This window comes from Pleurodeles waltl, chromosome 3_1, assembly GCF_031143425.1.
Source record: "Pleurodeles waltl isolate 20211129_DDA chromosome 3_1, aPleWal1.hap1.20221129, whole genome shotgun sequence".
NCBI classification, from domain to species: Eukaryota; Metazoa; Chordata; class Amphibia; order Caudata; family Salamandridae; genus Pleurodeles; species Pleurodeles waltl.
Genome location: NC_090440.1, coordinates 732,988,997 through 733,009,822, shown reverse-complemented (window position 1 = coordinate 733,009,822; position 20,826 = coordinate 732,988,997). Strand labels below are relative to the sequence as shown.

The 20,826-nt window shown below is 40.3% G+C and overlaps 1 protein-coding gene across 1 annotated transcript in view; it reads right to left on the bottom strand.

Annotated features, from left to right (window-relative positions):
* Positions 1-20,826, bottom strand: part of DNAJC24 (DnaJ heat shock protein family (Hsp40) member C24) — a 168,135-nt gene that overhangs the window by 99,782 nt on the left and 47,527 nt on the right. Inside the window, exon 2 of the mRNA XM_069223478.1 lies at positions 16,760-16,899. Within this exon, the coding sequence (XP_069079579.1) occupies positions 16,760-16,867 (108 nt within the window). The 5' untranslated portion in view covers positions 16,868-16,899. The remainder of the gene's footprint in view (positions 1-16,759; positions 16,900-20,826) is intronic.

Here is a 20,826-nt window from a genome sequence, read left to right as displayed (position 1 = left end):
CACTCTATAAGTACAACTGGTGGGGGGTATAAGAGAGCTTTGTTATGGGTGGGCCTGGTGACTGCCAAACCGGATACGTCCAAGGCATGGAAGAACAAAGGGGCACCCTCGCTAGAGGGATGGAGAAGAGGATTGGACCACTGCCTCAGCTTGGAACGTCCTATCTTCATGGTCTGGGGCTGTGGTCACAAACATGGGAAAATATGGAGGGACTAGGCCTAGTTCAGGGGAAATCAACTTGATCGATGGACAGGAAGGTCCTGGTTACTGGAAATGGATAAATGGACATTTGAGCCTCATGCAGCCTAAACTAGGGAAGAAAAAGAGGATTGGGACTGGGTAGAATGCCATCTAAGAGAACCCATGCATTCTATGGGTGCCTGCTATTATAATGATCTATCTGTTGCATTACAATATCGGACTGCTGATTTATTTTGTACTGTACAAAAAAAACAAAAAAACATTGCTATAAAAATAGTGCTAGAACACATTGCTCTTGTATTACTGCTGTTTTATATTGTCTTTCGCGGCACAGTAGTTGCTTGAACTTCTAAGAGCTATGGAATTTTTTTATTTAGTTTAGTATATGGATTTTAATTCTAGATGATTTTAGTATAAGGAAGGATGCAGTTAATTACAATATTCACAATAGTGTTGGGAAAAATCACATTAAAACCAGGAATTTCTAAAAGCTTCAAAGACTCTGCTCTAACCCATAGTTGCCTGAATTCTAACATTCAGATATATAAATACGCCACTCCCACAATTATGTTATCTCAGTACAATCAAATATGTAAATCAACGTTATGTATATTAATTAAGGAAAAAAGAAAAAGGTAGCTGTAAAATCCAGGTTGCAAACATCTATTTCAACATCTAAAACACCACTCTGAAGTATCACTTAGAACGCTATTCTCCTCTGAAAATTTGCACCTCGAAGTCTAAGGTGCAAGAACCCTGATACACCTTAGAACAAAAAGACTGGAGAAGAAATAGAGAAGACCAAAATCCCAGGAGGACCTTACCCTTCTGAAAACACTTTGCTCCAAAAAGGTGTTCCATCATCCCACAGCTGAAGTCACATACTACAAGGCCACCCTCAATGGAGCAATCTACCAAAGCAAAACCCTTCTTAAAACCATTAAACAGTGTGTCAACCCACCCTAGAATCCGCTATCCCACCATCAGCTGATAGATGCAATGCTATCAGCCTTCTTTTCACAGAGAAAATCAACAAAATCAAATCTAACATTACTTATTCATCATTGACATCCACACATCACTTATAATTACCCAGCCACCACACCACACCACACCACACCACTACCTGGCCATCCTTCAACAATACCACACTGACCTCTTCAGCAATCTGAATGCACTCAAAACTACCTCCTACAAAGATGATTTGTGTCCCTACTCCATCATGTAATCTCTTTAAATAGATGCTCTTTCACCCCTTCTTCACACTCTCTAATCTAGGGCACTTCCTGGGCAGCCTCACAAATGGACAGCTACCCCTCTGTTGAATAAGCCTACACTAGATCTAACTGACCATGCCAATGTTCTTCCTATAAGCCACCTCAAATTTGTCGGAAAAATCATGAAGAAAGTAGTCAATCCCCAGCTATAAGAATGTAAAAGCAGGAACGACCTACTTGAGGACTACAAATTGCAGTTCACACCACTGTGCTGTACTCAAAATGCCACACTAAAAGTAGCCAATTATGCCCTCGTCCTCAATGACAAAGCATCCTTGGCCTACTGGTCCTGCTCTTCAATGCAGCTTCCAACACCATTGACCATAAAGCATTAACCTCACCCTGAAAACTTGCAAGGACCTCACTTGAACAATCGTTCTGTGGTTCATATCCTACCTCACCAACCAACAACAGCTTGTTCAGATGGAACTACCAGATCCTAGTAGCCTTGTGTGACCAATAGAGCCCCCAGGGCTCCATCATGCCAACCATCAATTTTAACCCCTATATGTCTCCCTTGAACTCTTAGAAGGTATCCTTGCAATCAGCAACAACAATATCTACCAGTATGCTGATGAATCCCAACCTTATCTTAAAATCTCTTTATCAATGACACACAGAGTCTCAAAGTCTGCCTCAAACACATCCAAACCTGGATTGCAACACACCACCAAATGCTAAACCCCAATCTCTCCAGTGCCAAACATTCACTGATGGATGTTATCACAATGTACACAAAACAGGCTTCACAACCCAACTGACAGAACAGGCCAAATCCCTCAGATTCACAGTAGACTAGAGCCTCTCACTCAGAGAACACATTGTCAATAAAACCTCAATCCAAATCTGACTCCTGAAAAAAGTGAAACCAGTTCTCCCAGGAGAAGCTCTACCTCCTGCCTCTCTTTCCTCCCTTCTATGTTTCAGCATTGTGGCTTGCCCCCGCACAGCATTCTATTGCTAGCCAGGCTCGTTTGTGATTTAGAAATACCAAAATATACATAGTTAATCAACCTCTGTATACTAAAGAGGTATTACACGTGAAACATCAAGATAGGCAACAAGAAATTAAGAAGTGTAAGACAAAATCAGACTCGGATAAATGCCTGTAAATCTCTCTTTTTTTTTTTTATATAAAAGCCATAGTGGGTTCATAAAGAGCACATTATTAAAAGGATATTGGGAATGCATGCAACTCTGCACAAGAATGTTCACAATTTATCAGGGATTAACTAGTTTACGGCCCACTTCTACCTCAGAAACTTGGTTACACCAGAGTATTCTTGGGTAATTCCTGATATTTCATGTTTTGCAAAATTAACAAAATTATACAATTAGACCACGCTGAGTGATTTCATGCCTGTTCGAGTAAACCTCATGTCAAAGGAACACAGAACACGAGCTAACTTAACAGGAAACTGCTGTTCTCTGCACTTTTGTTTTTGTGCAAAATTTTATTAGCTTCCGATGCGCCCTCCCATCCAAAATGGACCAAGTACAAATTTTGCGCTAGATTTGCATTCCGCATAATTTTGCCAAAAATGCACTTATTTACTCAAAAGGAAATGACACGAATTCCGCACATACCTTCTCAGAATACTTCTTTCACTGGAACTCTGTGATTAGTTAAGTCTGTATTCCTTCAAAATGGCAGATATGAAAGGGAAACTATTCAGCCAGATGCTTCATTTTCCCTAGATATAAACTCGGAGACTATCTTACCATATTAGTTAAATGAAGAATTAATGTTCTTCAGTCTAGTATCACTGTGCAACATTGTAACAACTGTAATGGAATTATGCTCTACGCATAAGCAAGTCTGATTCCATTCTGACCTGAACAGCAAAGAGAAATACTATTTTGCCATCTTTGGATATTTTCTGACTAGTAAATGTTTACTTTCAAAGAGGAGTCTGCCCTTCAGAGATAAAAACGCCACAGTACCAGCATTGGGGAAAAAAAGCTGCTAAAGATCTTAGATCCCGATTTAATTACAAACCTATTTTCACCCTGGCCTTTTTAGCAAAAATTGCTGAAGCAATAGCTACTACTCAGCTGCAAAACTAATTGGAATCAAAAAATCTATTCTGTGATCACCGTCAGACTTTCACCTTTGCAGACACTCTGAGGCAGCAGTGCAAGAAATTCGTAAGCAACTATTACAAAACAAAGATCAAAGAATCCCAGCAGACCTTATGTCTTAAGATATCTCTGCGGCATTTGACACAGTATACCAGGGGCTGCTGTTTGGACCAGTTATTGTATGTTAGAGGACGGGGCCTGTTCTTGGATCTAGTCATTCCTTGCGGTTGGAACGCACCCAGCAGCTTTATTTGGGTCAGTTTTTATCGTGCCATTATGATCTGACTTATTTCATCTCAACCTGATCTGCCTTATTTTCACTTATGTTTAACATCTCTATGGTCCAACTTGCACAAATAGTTGCAGCCCTTGGTCTGTGATTTCAGATGTACGCGGATAATTTTGGTGGATTGAAATGGCACAGCATTTGACCAACATTCAGTTTCCACTGTTTTTTTCTCCAAGCAGTGCAAAACTGTGCTTTTCGAACCATCATTGGTCTATAGAGAAAGGACCTTATTACCTACTATTGTTGACTCCCAAGAAGAAAATTATGAGCTTTATGCATGGGTTGTAAGTCCATTCATCGCTTTGCTCATTAGTATTTATCAATTCAGTTTTATTTTCAACACCATACCAGTATTCTACACTCTACCACTGACCCCAAACTGATGATTCCTAAATGGAGGCTGGAAATTGTGAGTGGTAAAATACTCAGTGCTACCGGTGCTAAACTATGGAACCACATTCACCATTCACTGGTCTCTTCACCATTTCACCAAGTTCTTATATTTTAAAATGAAATTGAAAAATTACCTCTTTGACAATGTGCTTTGAACTTTAGCTTACTGAGGTTAGGAGTTGCCTTGCTTGTCTGATTAATATCGGATTGTTAAACGATAAATCCTAGGGCCTTTATGCTGTTTGAATTAGTCACCTGTGTGATGTTCTGTATTATTACTATGTCGGTGCATTGAAGCTGGATTTATATGACATTGTTTGTGCAATATGAATCAATAAACCATCACCTGGAACCACGCAGGAAGTCCAATACATGGGTGTTGTTTTTGGCAAATACCTCTCATTTATAGTTCAAACAAACACCGTGGTCTTGGTCGTCAATTTGCATTGGTTCATGCTTCAGAAATTCATTCCACTCCCCACTACTGTGCAGTGCATAAAACCTATGGAAAGTCTGGTCATGGTGTGCCAGGTCTGCAACGTCACCTCAGCAAGTCTCCTTGCCAGACTCATACACGGCTCGAAAAGGTGCATTAATCATGCTGCAAGATCCCAGGTACTAGCAACACCAGCCAGGAATCTCTCCTCAACCACCACCCAACAGATCGAGTAAAACTACTAAATTGTTAGCATGCAGACACTGTGCACTGGAAGTTCAGGGCACCAGTTATGGAAGGCCATGGGCTCCCACTTATAATGTGGAAACCTTTCAATATGGAGCTCTTCAGATGACAGAATGGCTAAGTCAAGGTCAGTATAAAAAAAGAACAGATTATCATTGCACCTGTCAGTACTCCAGCTGCTTTGGGCCTTGCTCTTCACTGCTTTTCCTACTTAAATAAGCACTTGAAAGTACCTCCACGGAGACATAAGGTCCTGTACAAAACCTTCAAATAAATAAATGTCACCAAGCAATGTCAGTCCTTGGTTGCAGGAGAAATGCTGTACCTAGCCATAGGGGAGAAAAAGGGCAGCTATGGGGTTGAGCCCAAGGGTCGAGAAGCTCGAAATATGTCAAGCAAATAGTGAAAAATGTGGGTGTACAGCAGATATACAAGAGAGCCCCCATCAGTGCATCACCCACTTTAATAAATGTTTTATATTCCCTCACATCCACTTTAAGACCATGTGTTCTTTACTATGTGCTCTGTGTTCTGTGGTAGAGAAACCACAATTTACTGTATGGAAATGTTAAACAAAGTAGGAAAGGACATTGTTGTTTGTGCCTCTGGGGGAACTATTGCCAGGATACCCAGGTCAATCAGGGCTGGAAAAGAAAACAAAACCAAGTTCTTTAAATCCATTGCCCTGAGGATTACCGTACTGTTGGGCCCAAAACTGAAAACCAAGTACAAAACCTTAGCATGACCTTCAGGGTAGTCTGAGTAGTCCAATTCAAAGCTTACTCAGGGAAGTGGTTTGGGGTTGATACTGAGACACTCACAATTAATAATTAATTGGCCAGCCACTGCTTTTACTTGAAAAGAAAAAGTAAATCACAGTAAATAAATAAATACATACTACACATAAAATGCACAAGTGCACACAGTGTCTGATTTATAAACAAAAAACAAAAAGGTAAGTGCCAGGGCCCTTATCAGAGACCACTGCCGCCTGCACCACCCATCGCCCCTGCCAGCTTTGCCAACGACAGCACCAACACAACTTCTAGCTATCACACTCTTACAAGACTGACAATTCAGACTATTCCAGGCAACCCAAAGCTATAATAGTGGCTTGAACAGCAGTTATTCATCTTGAATAGATATTGACTTATTAAACCTAATTGTGGTGCTCATCTCATCTCAAAATTAGATAGACAGGGCCATCATGTGGTGGACTGTGACTAGAACTGGTGCTGACAATTAAGTGACGGTGCTGAACACCAGAAACCACAGGTTCAAATTAAGCACTGAGTACACATAATTTGTATCATTTGTATATGGGGATTCATAGGGGTAGGGAGTCAGCCAGTTTTTTTTTCTTTCAGAAATTTCAATTGTTTTCAACAAATAGGCCATGACAGTAAATCCATAATAGGTTTCTGATAAAATAGAAAAAATAAAAATAAAGAACAGGAAATCGTAAACAAACGTCGTGATCTCAAGCCATAAAGTCTCTGCACCTTTGAACACTCATAACTGAGAAACGTTTTGGTTTCATGCGAATCTAAGATTCCAAGTAACAAAACAGAAGCATGTATTGTTAGTAATAGCTCATGTCGAGGCATGAGAAAGATAGAATAAAGGAGAAGGAAAGGTCTCAACCAGGTGAGGGAAGAGGATAGCTAAGGCAGAGAAAGAAAGAAAATAGGCTACACTAAGAACAGCTAGCAAAAGTAATAACATAATATTCAGAATCTGCAAGGGGCACAGCAAGACCAAAACGCACAACAGCAGTAAGTCGGTGTCGAGAATAATTATGGAAGCTTAATTGTTTTCGAAGTATATGACAAATACATCCTAGAGGTGTCTGGAGACAGAGGCACATTGTAATGTAGCATACAGAGTGTTATCCACCTCTCTACCAGATCACAGCAGATTCCATAATTTCTCATAGGAAATGACAGAGGTCATTTTCCATTCAGAATATATAGTTTTAGTGCCAGTGCCAAAAGGGGGTCAATCAGTAACAAAGCCTGATCCATCAAATCCAAAGATTAGCATTTAAACCCAGGGCACAGTCAAAAAGTCAATTTCAAGAGAACCCCCCCATTATGTCCTTGATCAATGAGTGTATCTTAGTCCAAAGTGGGCAGACCATCCTACAAGCAAAAAGCATGTGTTGTAGGTCCCCCACATCTTCCTCACATCTCCAATGTGTTATTTGTGAGTAAACCAACTTTGTGTACTCAGGATGTGTCCAAAATGTTATGTATAGACCAGTATCTGGATTGCGCCAATGCCAGAGTAATCTTTGCACAGAAGGGGGGATTACCAAGTATTTTCCATGTGGCTTCCCAGGTGCCATTAATAAGAAGGGAATCCAGATAAGCTTCCCATTTCCTGCTGAGCGGTCTAAGTACGCATGGCTTGGGAGATTCCAGAAATTTATAAATATGGGATGAGGCATAACCTTTTTTTTTTAATTTGTTTTTTTTTTATTAAAAGGTACCCAATAAACTAAGGTGTTCAGGTGAATGTATGGGTCTCAATTTACTAATCACCCCTTTGAGACTCAAAGTTATAAAATTCAGTATCCACAAGATCACATGTCTGAGGGAGATTAGAAAATACTAAATGGTAACAGGGGAGACTGGGTGCCTAGATTCCCGTGAATGTATGCCCTTTTCTGCCCAGGATTTCCAAAACAACAATTTCCCATCTAGTTTGTGGCTGCAGTTGTACCACAAGGAGGACATGGTAGAGCCTGACATTTGGTGAATGAGCCTTTTATCAAATTGTAAGAGAATGGAGACAGTCTAGAATTTTAGAGCTGGAGCATTCAATGGGAAGTCTGGACAGGTATTGAGAGGGTGGTATAAAGAGGTACGGCTTTTTTTAAACGAGATTCTATTAAAAGGCAAAGAGGATGACATGTCTCTATCTCACAAAACCACCAAGAACCCTGAACAATAAGGAAAGCTGATTGATATCTTGGATGATCAGGAAGTTTCATACCACCAGCATTGGATTTACTCAATTTCAATCTAATCATACAGATTCTCGCACTTTTCCCCTTCCAAATGAAATTATATATTGAGTTTATAAAAAGATTGGGAGAAGGATATTGGGAGCATGCTAGACACAAATTTAACCAAAGGAGTTATCAGTTTTATGGTATCTACTGGGCTTCACCAGGTAATGTGCTTCGGGGACCATGTATTAAGTAGATCCTTCCCTTTGAAGAGAGTTTTTTGTTCATTGTTAATTGTGGTTTGTTTAAGATCAGTATTGAACCAAATTCCAAGATATTTAATAGTTTCTCATTGCCACTTTATGCCCAGGCTATTGGCCACCTCCAAGGTACAATGGACATTTAAGCAAAAAACTTGTGTCTTGTTTAAAGAGTAACCGGTTACTAACAAATATTTCTCTATTTCTTTTATGATGACTGGGAGCACGTGGAGCCTCCTAAGTAGATAAAAGTACATCGTCAGCATATGCCAATACTACTTGTCTTCTTGATTTGAACAAGATTTTAGTGATATCCGGGTTATCTCTAAAGGAGCTAATCAAAGGTTCAATAACCAGTAAGAAAAGAAGGGGTGAGAGTGGACATCATTGACGGGTGCGGGTACCCTGTAATAATGGAAATAGTTGTGGTATGTGGCCATTGACTCTGACCTTCGCAAATGGGTTGGAATAAGGATAATATAATACTAATGAACTCCTCTCCCAACTGATCTCTATGTAAGACCGCCTGCAAGAAGTGCCAGGAGACCTTGTCAAAGGCCTTATCAGTGTCTAACGCTAGAGCAACTGTTGGGGCGAGGGAGAGCTTGGCTTTCTCTGTCACATGGCAAAATAATCTTATATTATCAGATGCAAGTCTACCTTTTAAGAAACCAGTTTGTGAAGTAGCCACCAGTTTCAATATTACAGATTCTAGTCTATGTGCTAATATCTTTGCGTAGACTTTACAATCAAGGTTAACCGGGGAGACTTGTCTGTAATTCTAAACATTAAGATGGTCTTTCCCATCCTTTGGTGTAGCCATGATTGTTGCATCTGTGCCAGAACCATTTATGGAACATGAGCTGGCATAGTGGCAAAAGGTGGCCTGGAGGAGTTCAGTCACTTTATCTACATATCTACAGCTTATAAATTCTGACTGTGAATCCATCCGGACCTGTGGCTTTTCCAGATTTAAGTTTTTATATTGCAGATATAATCTCCTCTTCCCTGATTGGACTATTAAAGGTTGGGGATATCCTCCTTGGAGACATGTGGTAGATTATACAAGAGTCTAGATACTCACTGACGACATTAGTGGAGACAGATACAGTAGAGATGTATAACTGTGCCTAAAAAGTATTAAAGGTCTCAAAAATGTCTTGCGTTGCAGATATCACTGATGCCTCTAGGTTCCTTACGCAGGTATAAGAGTTTTAGATTTTGTGTATTTTAAGTAATTTGCTAGAGTTTTTCTGGCCCCATTTCTGTCACAAAGTATACCTGTGTTGGCAACCTCCAACCAATTTCCTGGCTCTCTTGCTCAGAATTTGATTGCACTCATATTGTAGGGCATGTAAATGGGCTAAAGCTCAGATCCTCGATCAAAGGTGTTTATTCAAAATCGATATCTTTGTCTCGAGTTGCCAAGGCATGTAGAAACAAGTTTGTTTTTGAGAGACATTTGTGAATCACCCCTCTCAACGTGGCATTATGAGCACCCCACCTGGTGGTGGGCGATGCATCTGCAGCATGGTTCTCAAAAAGGAAATGATCAATGATCTGCATGATCTCTTATATGGTTATGGCATCCTCAAGCAATGCATCATTTAAGCGTCACTGGTGGGTGGGAGGTGTAGGGCCATTTATATTGAGCTCTAAAGAGATACACATATGATCCGAAACAATAATTCATTTAATATTTGGGGAGTGAGCTAGTTGGAGCATGCGGTTACTAACCATTATATAATCAATTCTAGAAAAGGAGTAATGTAGAGGAGTAGAAAGTGTAATCACTTCCCACCGGATTATAGTCACCAGACATTTTTCAAGTTATTGTTATTACAACAAAGTTTCATCTGTTCATTGGAATTGGTAGTGATAAATCAATGAGCAGATATTCCATCAAGATTGCTGTCCATTGCCCCCAAGCACTGCCCCTAGATTATCAGGAAGTTCCGATTGTTTTGTAAAGATCTAGATAAACAACTATGTTGTGTTATCATTAGAAGCATAGACATTAACAATACAAAATTCTAGATCCTTTTTCATAACTCTGGAGATCAACCGCCTGCCTTGTTGGTAATGTGTGTGGGAAATTACCGAAAGCCCAGCTTTTCTGGAGATCAAGGTGACAACCCCATTTTTTTTCTTGCGGAGATGGAGAAATGTCAATCTCCACAGTCCACGCACTGTAGAAAGTGGCATCTTGAATAGATTTTAAATGTGTTTGCTGGAGTAAAATAACATCACCTTTCAGTTTATTGCAGTAATCAGCAATCTTCTGTCTCTTAACCGGATGAGTAAGACCTTTAGTATTCAGTGAAAGTATTTTAGGGGCTGATGACATAAGGCAGTTGCAAAAATTCCTAAGACATGAGTATGATAGCTAAAGGGAATGTTGATGAGTAGAGGACCCAGGAACAGACATCGGTGAAGCTATTCAAATAAACATTTATATTGAGAAGAAACAGTTATCTATCTATGTCTTGTAAAGGGCTGTAAACCCCCAAGGAGGAAAAGAGTATGTAACATAATGTGTCTGCCTGGTAGCCAAGAAAAAGAAGTGGAACAAAAGAAGAGAATAAAACTAAATCAAGAAAAAAAAGGAAAGAAACAAAAGCAGAAGAAATAATCTCTAAAAACTACCCACCCTCCAAACTTCTCCAGAAATGTGTCCAAGGCACATTTTCCACTCCTTATCTAGTGGGAAAGCTAGGGCCACAAGCAGCCAGCAAAGATCCCCCTGACCTTCCTAAATAAATTACACATTTAAGAATACCCCAATATAAAGTTGCACCAATTGCACACAGAGTATCAAGATGGAGCCAGTATCTGGTGGAAGGACATGCATTGATAAATACATTAAACATGACTACGGTTCTAAAGTCAGAGGCAGAAATATCCAAATAATTCTGCAAGAACAGAATACAGGCATAGTTATAAAACAGGATTCCATCTGTTGTAGTAAAGTGACGATAATGAACATGATATAATAATCATCTTTCATTATATCATAAAGAAAATAAAAAGGATATGCAGCAACCTCCTTCCCTCTCTATATTTACCAAGGTAACCATACCACCATATCTGATACAAAAGAAGAGTTCTGATACTCTTGGAGCATGCCAGGGTCCATAAAGAACATTGTTTTTCCTTCAACTATGATGCAAAATGTTGATGGACCTGAAAAACTAAAAGGTAAGGGAATTGTCTCTCACTGTTTGGCGGAGTGCAAGGAAACCATTTCTGATAGCTACTGTGTTTCTGGAATAGTCTTGAGCAATGTTGACCAATCCATTGAATGCTCTGCACCTTTCTAATATGGACGAGAATACCTTCCATGAGGCGAAACCGTAGCGTTCAAAAGAAAACAGCTCTCGGATTGGAACTTTCAATAGCAGATTGGGGTCACGCTTTGCCCATGGGGACTGTATACGCTCTTTCTATTTCAAAATCCTTATCAAAATGAGATTCCAAAGGTACATGCTATCCAAGCTTCAAGAAAATCAAGTTTGCTTCCTCCCTCATATTCTATGGTAGGCTATAAATACACTTTTTGCCCCTGAGATAGTGATCCTCAAGTTCAGACATCTCTCTAGGTAATACTCTGACCTTGAAAATCGTCTCATTTAAATTTTTCTCCAAGGTAGATGAGCCTTCCAGCAATCCAATTTGAGATTTTGCATCAGTCAGTCTATCCTCAAGATTCTTGAAGTCAGTGCAGAGTGACTGCAATCCTTGATGCTTAGCGTCCATATTCATCTTAGTGTCCAGAGTAAGATTATCATGTACTAATAGCCCACCCTGAACACCTCAGGTCTTCATTGAGCTGATAGTTGCCATTTGCCTGAAGAATGGGGTACCATGAAAGTGTGTTATATCCCCAATCCTTTATCTTCAGATATCTTTAATCATGCACATCCTTCACATGGAGAAGAACTGGACTACTGGAAAGACGAGAATGAGTGCTGGAAAGGAGACGAGCAGGGTGAGAAAACTAATTGTTACTTGAAACAGCAAATGTATGGTCAGGTTGCAGAGGATGTTAGAACTGACAATAGGAATGAAAAAATTGAAAGCAAAATTCTTCATAAACACAGGAATGAACACCAGCCTGGTGATCTTGTATGTAGCAAAAAAGAGTAAATACTTGTAATCACAGATTTTTAAAATTTTTGAAAACACTGCAAAAAAAACACTGCAAAAACCCCAGTGGAATTGGCAACAAATGGAAACTGAACTCTGGGTGGTGGGGGGGGGGGGTGAGCTGGGGGCTTAGATGCAAATGTTAATTTAGAGAAGACAATCATAGCTGAAGTTGATGAACGGCTGATTTAAATGTTAGTGGGACCTTAGGTGAGAGACCGCCCGAGTCCTGCTGCCTCCGCCAAGAATCTCCTGCATTGTGAATAGGGGCTGGCGGCCATCTTTACCGCCATGACTCCTGCCACCTTAACCGCCGAGCAGATTTGGATGTGCCTTACCGCCAAGTTAACTGTGACGGTCTGACCTCCACACACAAGTTGGCGGATTGGAGGGTAAATAAGGTAACAAACCTACCTTTCCCCCCCATTCTATTTCCATTTTCGACTGGACATGACTGAAGAAGACCGTCCGTAGCTGCTGCCACTGGACCATGGAGAAAACACAACCCCTTCCCCAATCACCGGACTTGAAGGTAGGGAACCTGCACTGCTTGTGTATGTTGGGTGGTCACTGCATATGAGCTCTGGTCGACTGCTGCCAGATACATGTCACAGTAATTTATTTGAATTACTGTGCCATGCATATGTCGGTAGCACATTTGTGCTGGACATTGGTGGTGGCACACTGGTACATGACAAAAAATTCACACATACACAACGGTCATTTTTGTGTCAGTACTCATTGCCAAACGCATGCTGGCACCACAGTGACGCTACATTCACACCCATCGGCTATGTCCATGTGTGCACATTGCAAGGAGATCTGTACCTGTGATATTGTGCTTCAGTTGTGTATGTGAGTCATTACATCTACGTGTGTGTGAGCGAGTCGATTGGCTGCCTGAGGCAGAGGAAGGTGGAGTGGGTGAAGTGGATGTTTCTGTGCCACTTGCATGTGGTTTCGATGTTGTGTATGTTTGGTTCTATGTTGCTGTGTGAAAAATTCAGGTGTATGTTATTGTTGTGTGGGTGTTGTTGTGATATGTGTAGCTGTGCTTGTGTGCGAGTGTGTTTGCATAGATGAGTGTGTGGTTGTGTCAGTTATTGTGGTTGTGTTGTGTGTGGGTGCAGTGTAAATAATGCATGTGTGTGTTGTGTCATCAATGCATGACGATGTGTGTTTTCAGCATGTACATGTGTGATGTTGGAATGAGAATGGATTATAGTGTGTATGTGGTGTGTTGTGTAGTGTGTTGTGCAGGGGGATACATATGGCTAAGGTACAGAGTGTGTGTGTGTGACTTAACTCTATTCCATTGCCACTGTACGATGTCCATTGGGTCTCGCAACCGTCTCTCTCCATCAGCAATCCGCCGCCAGTACACCACCAGCAGAACTGTAACATCTAAAAGTCGTCAGGAACCCACCAGCCTAACGGCTAGGAAGAGCACTCCATCGTGGCAGTCTGTGGCTCAGCCACAATACATCTAAATACAGCGGGTGGTACACCGTCGGCTTGACAGTGTTTTCGAAGCATCACTGCACTGGTTGGCGGTGCTCTAAATCACGTCCACCATCACTCACCATTCTAAGTAGGATAACCCTTTGTAAAACGATAGCACTTTTCCCACATGATATCCCGTAACAAGTTTTCAGTGAACTGAAAGTGAGTGCATGGGCATTCCCCTGGGAAGTGAGTCACCTAAGAATCTTTAATGATTATTTTTTGAAAAACACGGCTGAGATAAGAGGAGCTGTTCATTACAAAGGATACAAGAGTAGTAGATGATAATGAAAGATTACGTTACTTTATAGAGGTCTCTCTCTGCCAAGTCAAAATGAATAGAGTATGAAAGGGAAGTAGGTTCTAATTTAAGGGTTTAGGAATTGTAGATGTTCAAATTTAAGGCCTTAGGAATTGTAAATATTTTGTACAGTTGTGCCATGTCAGTGACATTTTGATATGTATGATCTAAAATAAGTAACAGAATATCAAATACATTTGTGTGAATAATAGTGAATCTATTGTTCCTTACTTTAACTAATTTCAATATAAAAGAAATGTGCATGGAAGGAATTAACACACTGATTATAATTCCTTTACTGCTCCTCTAAATAGCTATCACTTAAGAATCACTATTAGAACATTTCCGCCTTCTTCTCAATTTTGAAAGAATTGAGTAGCCCCAGGAAAACAATGCTTGATCTAATGGACTTTAAAAGCTTTAATTCGTTATTCTTTTAAATAGATTATTAAGATCGGTGACTTTAAATGAATCTGTATCTAGTTGTTAGCACACCAGCTTTCCACTTAGGAAGTCAGACATTCAAGGCTTGTCTCAGCCGCTTTTGACATTGGGTTATTCAGAGTTCCTCTCTAAACCACAATTACTAAACTGTAAAATCTGAGCACCCTTAGTTATTGTTATGATGGACTGTTTCTCATCTTTTATTAGATGCTATATAGTTAAATCTTTAATGTGCCAGTGTTGCATAGAGTGCAGAAAGTTCATAAAGTCAAGTGATTTCAGAAAATCATGCTGTCAATATCATGAGACATACACCAGTAAATGTGATGCTCTTAATGGAATAACAGCATATCAAGATGGCTGTGTTGCAGTCATCTTAGAATAGTTTAAAGAACTTTTTTGAAGGGGGGGGCGCAAGATCAGTGACCATCTTGCAAATAACATTTTCTATCAGTTCCAATAAATTTAATATGATTGAAGCCAATACCCTTTAGTACAATGGTTCCCAATCTTTTGACTTCTGTCTACCCTCACTTTATCATTACTTGAACCCGGGGATCCCCACTGAATTTTTGGGATCCCGGGTCCCCCATCCTCCCTCCCTCCCTCCCTCCCTCCCCAATGAGCCATTACCGAAAGCTGGGGACCTAATCTGTTAATATTATTTACTTTTCTCTGTGGATGGTTCGCAGAGCCCCAGAGGTCCCCAGACCACTGGTTAGGAACCATTGCTTTAGTATTTTGCAACAGACCTCATACAAATCACTTACCACCCAACTAGGTGGGTGGGAAATTCTCCTGCTAGAAAATAATGCCTGGTGACTATAGAGGGATTGCAATATATAACCCCCTTATAAATGGGTATGTTGTAAAAAATGTATAAATAAGTAGCATCCCTATGGTCAGTTCACCCTAGTAAATAAAAAGGTTTTTTTTGGTTAAATTAAGAATACTTATACGATTGTGAAACATGGATTTTAGGGTAAAATGGGAATATTTTCAGACCTTAAAAGTTGTTGTTTGGAGAAAATATATATTTTTACATTGATAGTTGAACAATAACCCATGCTTCATTTGACACAATTACATTGTTTCCTAGGTGCCAAGAGGCACTGTTTAAAAGGCTGCTATGACATGTAAAGGGATTAAAAATGCTAAAGCATTTAATTGACATTACTGCTACTAACTTAGCATGATGTACTGATATCGACATTCCTGCTAATACTGTTTGTGTTAGCCACTAATGTAATCTTGTCTGAAGTGGTCACAATAGTACCATATCATGTGTAGGTAGCTTGGGATAATTTTTATTGAACAAAATTAGTGGAGGCCACTCATGTAGGCCATTTTACTGCCCAAAGGTGTAAATGTCTCTGCTGAGTTCAAAGGTGGAGGGACGTTTGGCATCCCATCCTTTGGAGAAGGCAGGGACTTTCATACCCTCCTGCCAAAGGATGAAATGGATTCAATGGGAATCTTCAATGTAGCAGCAATTACTCCCCAGGAGTAGGGCAGCAAAAGGCGTGCATAATTCTTGACAGCATTGGCACTGTCCCCGTTGGCTACAATATGACAACTGTACAACAACAGCATTTGGTGACTTCGGGCCGGGGTATATTTACATTGTTAACCCCCAAGCAAATGAAGGGCTGGCAATGATATGCAGATTATCTCACCAATTGAATCTTCCCTCCCCATGACCCTCTACTCGCACTGCTAAAGGATATCTAATTATTGTTTTATATTCTCTAGTGTTCTTGCTGCCATTTACTTCCAGTCCAAGGGTCCTCGCGAATTACCCATCAGCTATAGTTTTGTAAACATTAATTTACTAAAAATAGAGACAGAGAGGCCTGTAAATTGAACTTTACCTGTGAAATAAATCAGTCAATTGAACAATGTTACACACACATAAAAAACACATGTCCACGGCAAAGTCAACAGTTCTAAATTCTAGATTTTGCCATTGGTACATTTGTTAGTCAAATACCACATCATATAGGTTACAATAATAGGAAATATGTTTTGAAAGTTCAAAGACATGTAGAACGGCAGTGGAATATTGTTTCTTAATTTTGCTTGATTCCAAACATACTCTGAGAGGAGAAACATTGGGGACCATGCTCCGAGTTCCCACAAGGTACAAAGTCACGTTAGAGGGATAGAAAGGGGTAGAAATTAGTTCACTTTGTATTTTTAAGTAATTGTTAGGATTAAGGTGTACTTACCATAATCGCTAGTTTTTGATACTTTTGTCTCAGTTCTGTCAGGCTGTCTGAGGGACTGGCACCCAAAACATTATACCAGTCCTTCTCTGCTAAAGGTGCAGAAGCCATCCTTTGACGTCCAATTCACAATCTTGTTGGGACTTTGTGGAAAAAATAGAGATTTGGGGTTAACATTCCTGAATTCATATGACATTTATAACTTGCATCAGTCATCGTTTCAATAGCTTTTGCTCACATAGCACTTATATCCAAGGGCCACTGCTATTTTCCGGAGTTCTTGTCGCTCCTCTATCGCATACAAGAAAATTTACATATTATTTTGTGTTGAAATCAAAGTCTGCTGAGTTCCCTTAATAATATGATTACTTATCTACAAGGTTAGTCTTGGGTAACTGAAATGCATATATAGATCCTGCCCGGGCTTCAAAAACCCATTCGTCCACTTGTATTTCTAGTGAGGACTTAAGGCTTTATTTAGAGATTGGCGGATAGAATACTCAGTCAAAACGAGCAGGACATCCTGCCAGCCATATTGCAAGTGACACAAACTATTATACACTTGTAACACGAAGGACGAGACAACCATCACATTTGTGACAGAGTATCCCGTTCGCCAAGCCCTAGATAAGGTACTTAGTCAACGAAGGAAAAACTCAGTGAAAGCTGGAAAACAAAAACATATAAATAATGGAAAACTGTTAACTTTATCCTTAGTTATTTAAGATCGAGGCATCTTGATTTTTGTATTACATGGCTGCGTGCAAGCCTGAAATGTAAAGCAGGTGAGCTGATTTTTTTCCAAGTTATAGAAAGAAAAAGATTTTGAAGTGTTTACCTAGAAAAGCATGGTTGCGTTTACCCGGAGAGCAGTGGGTATAATTTTTATTATTTTCCCCTGCTGTGACAAAGTATATTTTAGATAAACAATGGGAAAGGCACTTAGCTATCTTGTAAGTATATTTTATGTAAAAAGTGCAAAAATGGGAATTCAAAAGGACACATCCCAAAACGGAGGCACTTGAATTTACATTTGATCACATGATCTTCCTATGACAGGTAGACAAAAGTACTAGGTAAGACAAAAACACAAGAGAGGAGTGTCGGCTAAAGAACAGAACAGAACGTATTAAGTGCAATGTTTACCAACAAAGCAACTTGGCACTAACAAGCAGCACCATGTGAGATTTACAAGTTGGCTGCTTCCTAGGCAGAACAGGTAGGTATTCCACAATTTCCAGAAAGAACATTACGAGTAATTAACCTGACCCATAGTCGAAGGTCATTGCACAACTCTGGGTCAAGTAGGGAGACAGACCTAAGAGTAGTTGACTTTCCTGGCGTGGTATAAAAGACATAACTGAGTATGGGAACTAACAACCTTTGATGGCTTACACTTCTGAAAGCGAAGAGCAAGTGTCAATTTGTATGTCATAATAAACTTTAAACAAAGTCTTGAAGACCAGTCTCTGCTTAGGAGGATGCCAGTGTGATTCAGGCCTGTGAAATGTGGCCATACATCTTTAGGCCACAGACTACTTGCACTCCAAAATTGTGAATTTTCTTCAGTTTTAACTTATATAAAGAAACTTACAACAATCTACCCTAGAAAATATGCAGGCGAACACCATATTCGCATGATACTGCTGGGCAGGAAAAGGTAGTATTATCTTTCTTCGCATTCTAAGGTGGAAAGAAAAAAGCAGATTACATTGATTCAATCTGAGATTTCAGCACAAATATGAATCCAATGCCATCCGCAGAGATTTGAACTTGGGAGACAGGGGCAGAGGATTACATCATGAGCTTGGCCAGAAGGAATTCCGCCATATATTAGTGTTGTTATCAACTAGTAAGATCGCTGTTTTTCTGCAATTTGACTGAAGAAAATGAGACACCCAGATCTGAACAGCAGATAGACTATTTGTCACTTTCCCACAGGTGTTAGATGTGATCAAAGCAGACTTTAAATGGGTATCTTTGGTATAGGAGACGAAAGAACCGTCAAATCTATAACAGAGGCTGGATTTTGATGTTAAACAGGGGACAACAAGAAACCTTGAAGCCAACCACCTGAGCCTCTGAACAAAATGGAAGAGACAACGTTTGAAAACAATTGGTTAGGAAGGAGGCAGACCAAGCTGAAAGGAAACCGTTAAACGTTTATCTTTTTACGATGATTCAAGAGGATATCATGGTCCACAGTATCAGATGTCATGGACACATCCAGCAGCAGGAGGCCCACTGAGTCTTCCTGGTCCGAAAATAATCTTAACTCATCTAGGGTCAAAGCAGGGAATGCTTAAGTGGATCCAGACAGTTCGATTCCTCCAGATAGTGGGGCAATCACTTAGCTCCTACAGCACTCTACAATTCTACTTAGGGCAGACAGAAGGGTGCTAGATATGTACTTCTCTACCTTCACTCAGTCAAGATTCCCTTAGTCTTTAAGAAAGCCTGAGCAATGCCCCTTTTTCAATCTGCAGGAATAAGACTTGTAAATGGGGAAAGATTAATGATGTTCGTGAGTGTGATAATAGAGCCGAGGAACATGCTTGGATGAAAGGAAAATCACCAGGAGAACATGATTTTAAGTAGTGATCATCCTTGTTCCTGGCAGACCATGGGAAAAAAATGTTAACCAGACATACACTGGTCCAGTGAGCTCCACTGGGGGGAAATTATCCTTCAAGCAGGAAAGCAAGGTCTGCATGTCTCTGTAGAACTAATTCATTTTGATCATGAAAAAATTAACTATTTTATCACATAACTCTGGTGAATCCAGTATTGGATAGGAACTACATGGTGGGAAGATCAAGGACATTAAACTGGAAAACAATTATCTTATGGGATTTTCCGAACCTAGCCTGAAGTCTTGCTTTTTTATGATTTCCATTAATTTATAAGCACTCGGGCATCTTCCAAATCATAAGACATGCCACTTCCTTTAAGACTGCCGTAAAGCGACTTTTCCAGAATGATTCAATAAACCATTCATTACAGAGTTTTCGTACCTTTAACCTGCACTGCTTAACGGATAAATGGATCCAGGTTGGCCAATAAAGTCTCATTAAAACTAGCTATCCCATAGGCAATGTGTCAGTCTGCTTTCAAGTTCTCAATTAGACTTACTAAAAGGTAAGGTGCAATGCTCATGGTGAGGATAAAGTGTTTACTTGTACTACTGACAAACCCTTATCCTGCAGAAGGTCTCTTCTGACACAAGGCATTCATTCAGTCACTGCTATCCTGGAACCTCTGGGCCCTGAATAATCGGGTCTGTCAGTCAATCTATTTAAGCCCTCCCACAACACCAATGCCCTGACCTCAACCGCCACAGCCATTTGCAGATGATAGGTGACATAGGCAAGCCACACCCAGAGTGTTAACACCTGCCTGAGGAGATTCTGGCTGGCTTCAAACTCACTCCATCTATCTCTTAAAAGGCTTCAGTGACACTCTAAAGCACCTAGTCAAACTGAGGCTCACATCTTCACTAACAGTGGCTGCCCTGATTTGAGATGTCCAAAGAGATGATCTTTCACATGAACCTGGGCAATCCCGAGTTTGAGGAGCAGAGTAATATATAGGTGTGTTCTTAGCCCATTTCATGGCACAGCCACTGTTTAAGCTCAGATTCCTTTTCACCAATGATCATAGGCTTGAGGCCCATGGGAAGGTTGAATTGGTACCTTCAAGCTGCTGGGGCTGCAACAAAGATCTGAGCTACACTGAGGAGTTAGAGAGCAGCCCCAGGGTAGGACAGTCTTTCTTGAAAGTAAGTGCATTTTAGAATGACTCTTTGTATCAGCAGCTTTACCTACTTAGAACTACTCCCAGTTTGTGCAAATAGGGTAATTAAGACGCAGCCTGCTTCCTCTTGCTAAGCAAAACCAGACCCTCAGATGTTGAGTGCCTGGGAGCCACTAAAGGATGAACAAGCTATGCTGTCATTGTAGTCGTCTCCCTCATTAGCCATGAATATGAAGGGCAGCAAGATACTATGTTGGTGCTCTACTATACAGCCAAACAAATACATTATTGCCTTGGAGTATGGAGACTTCTATAGG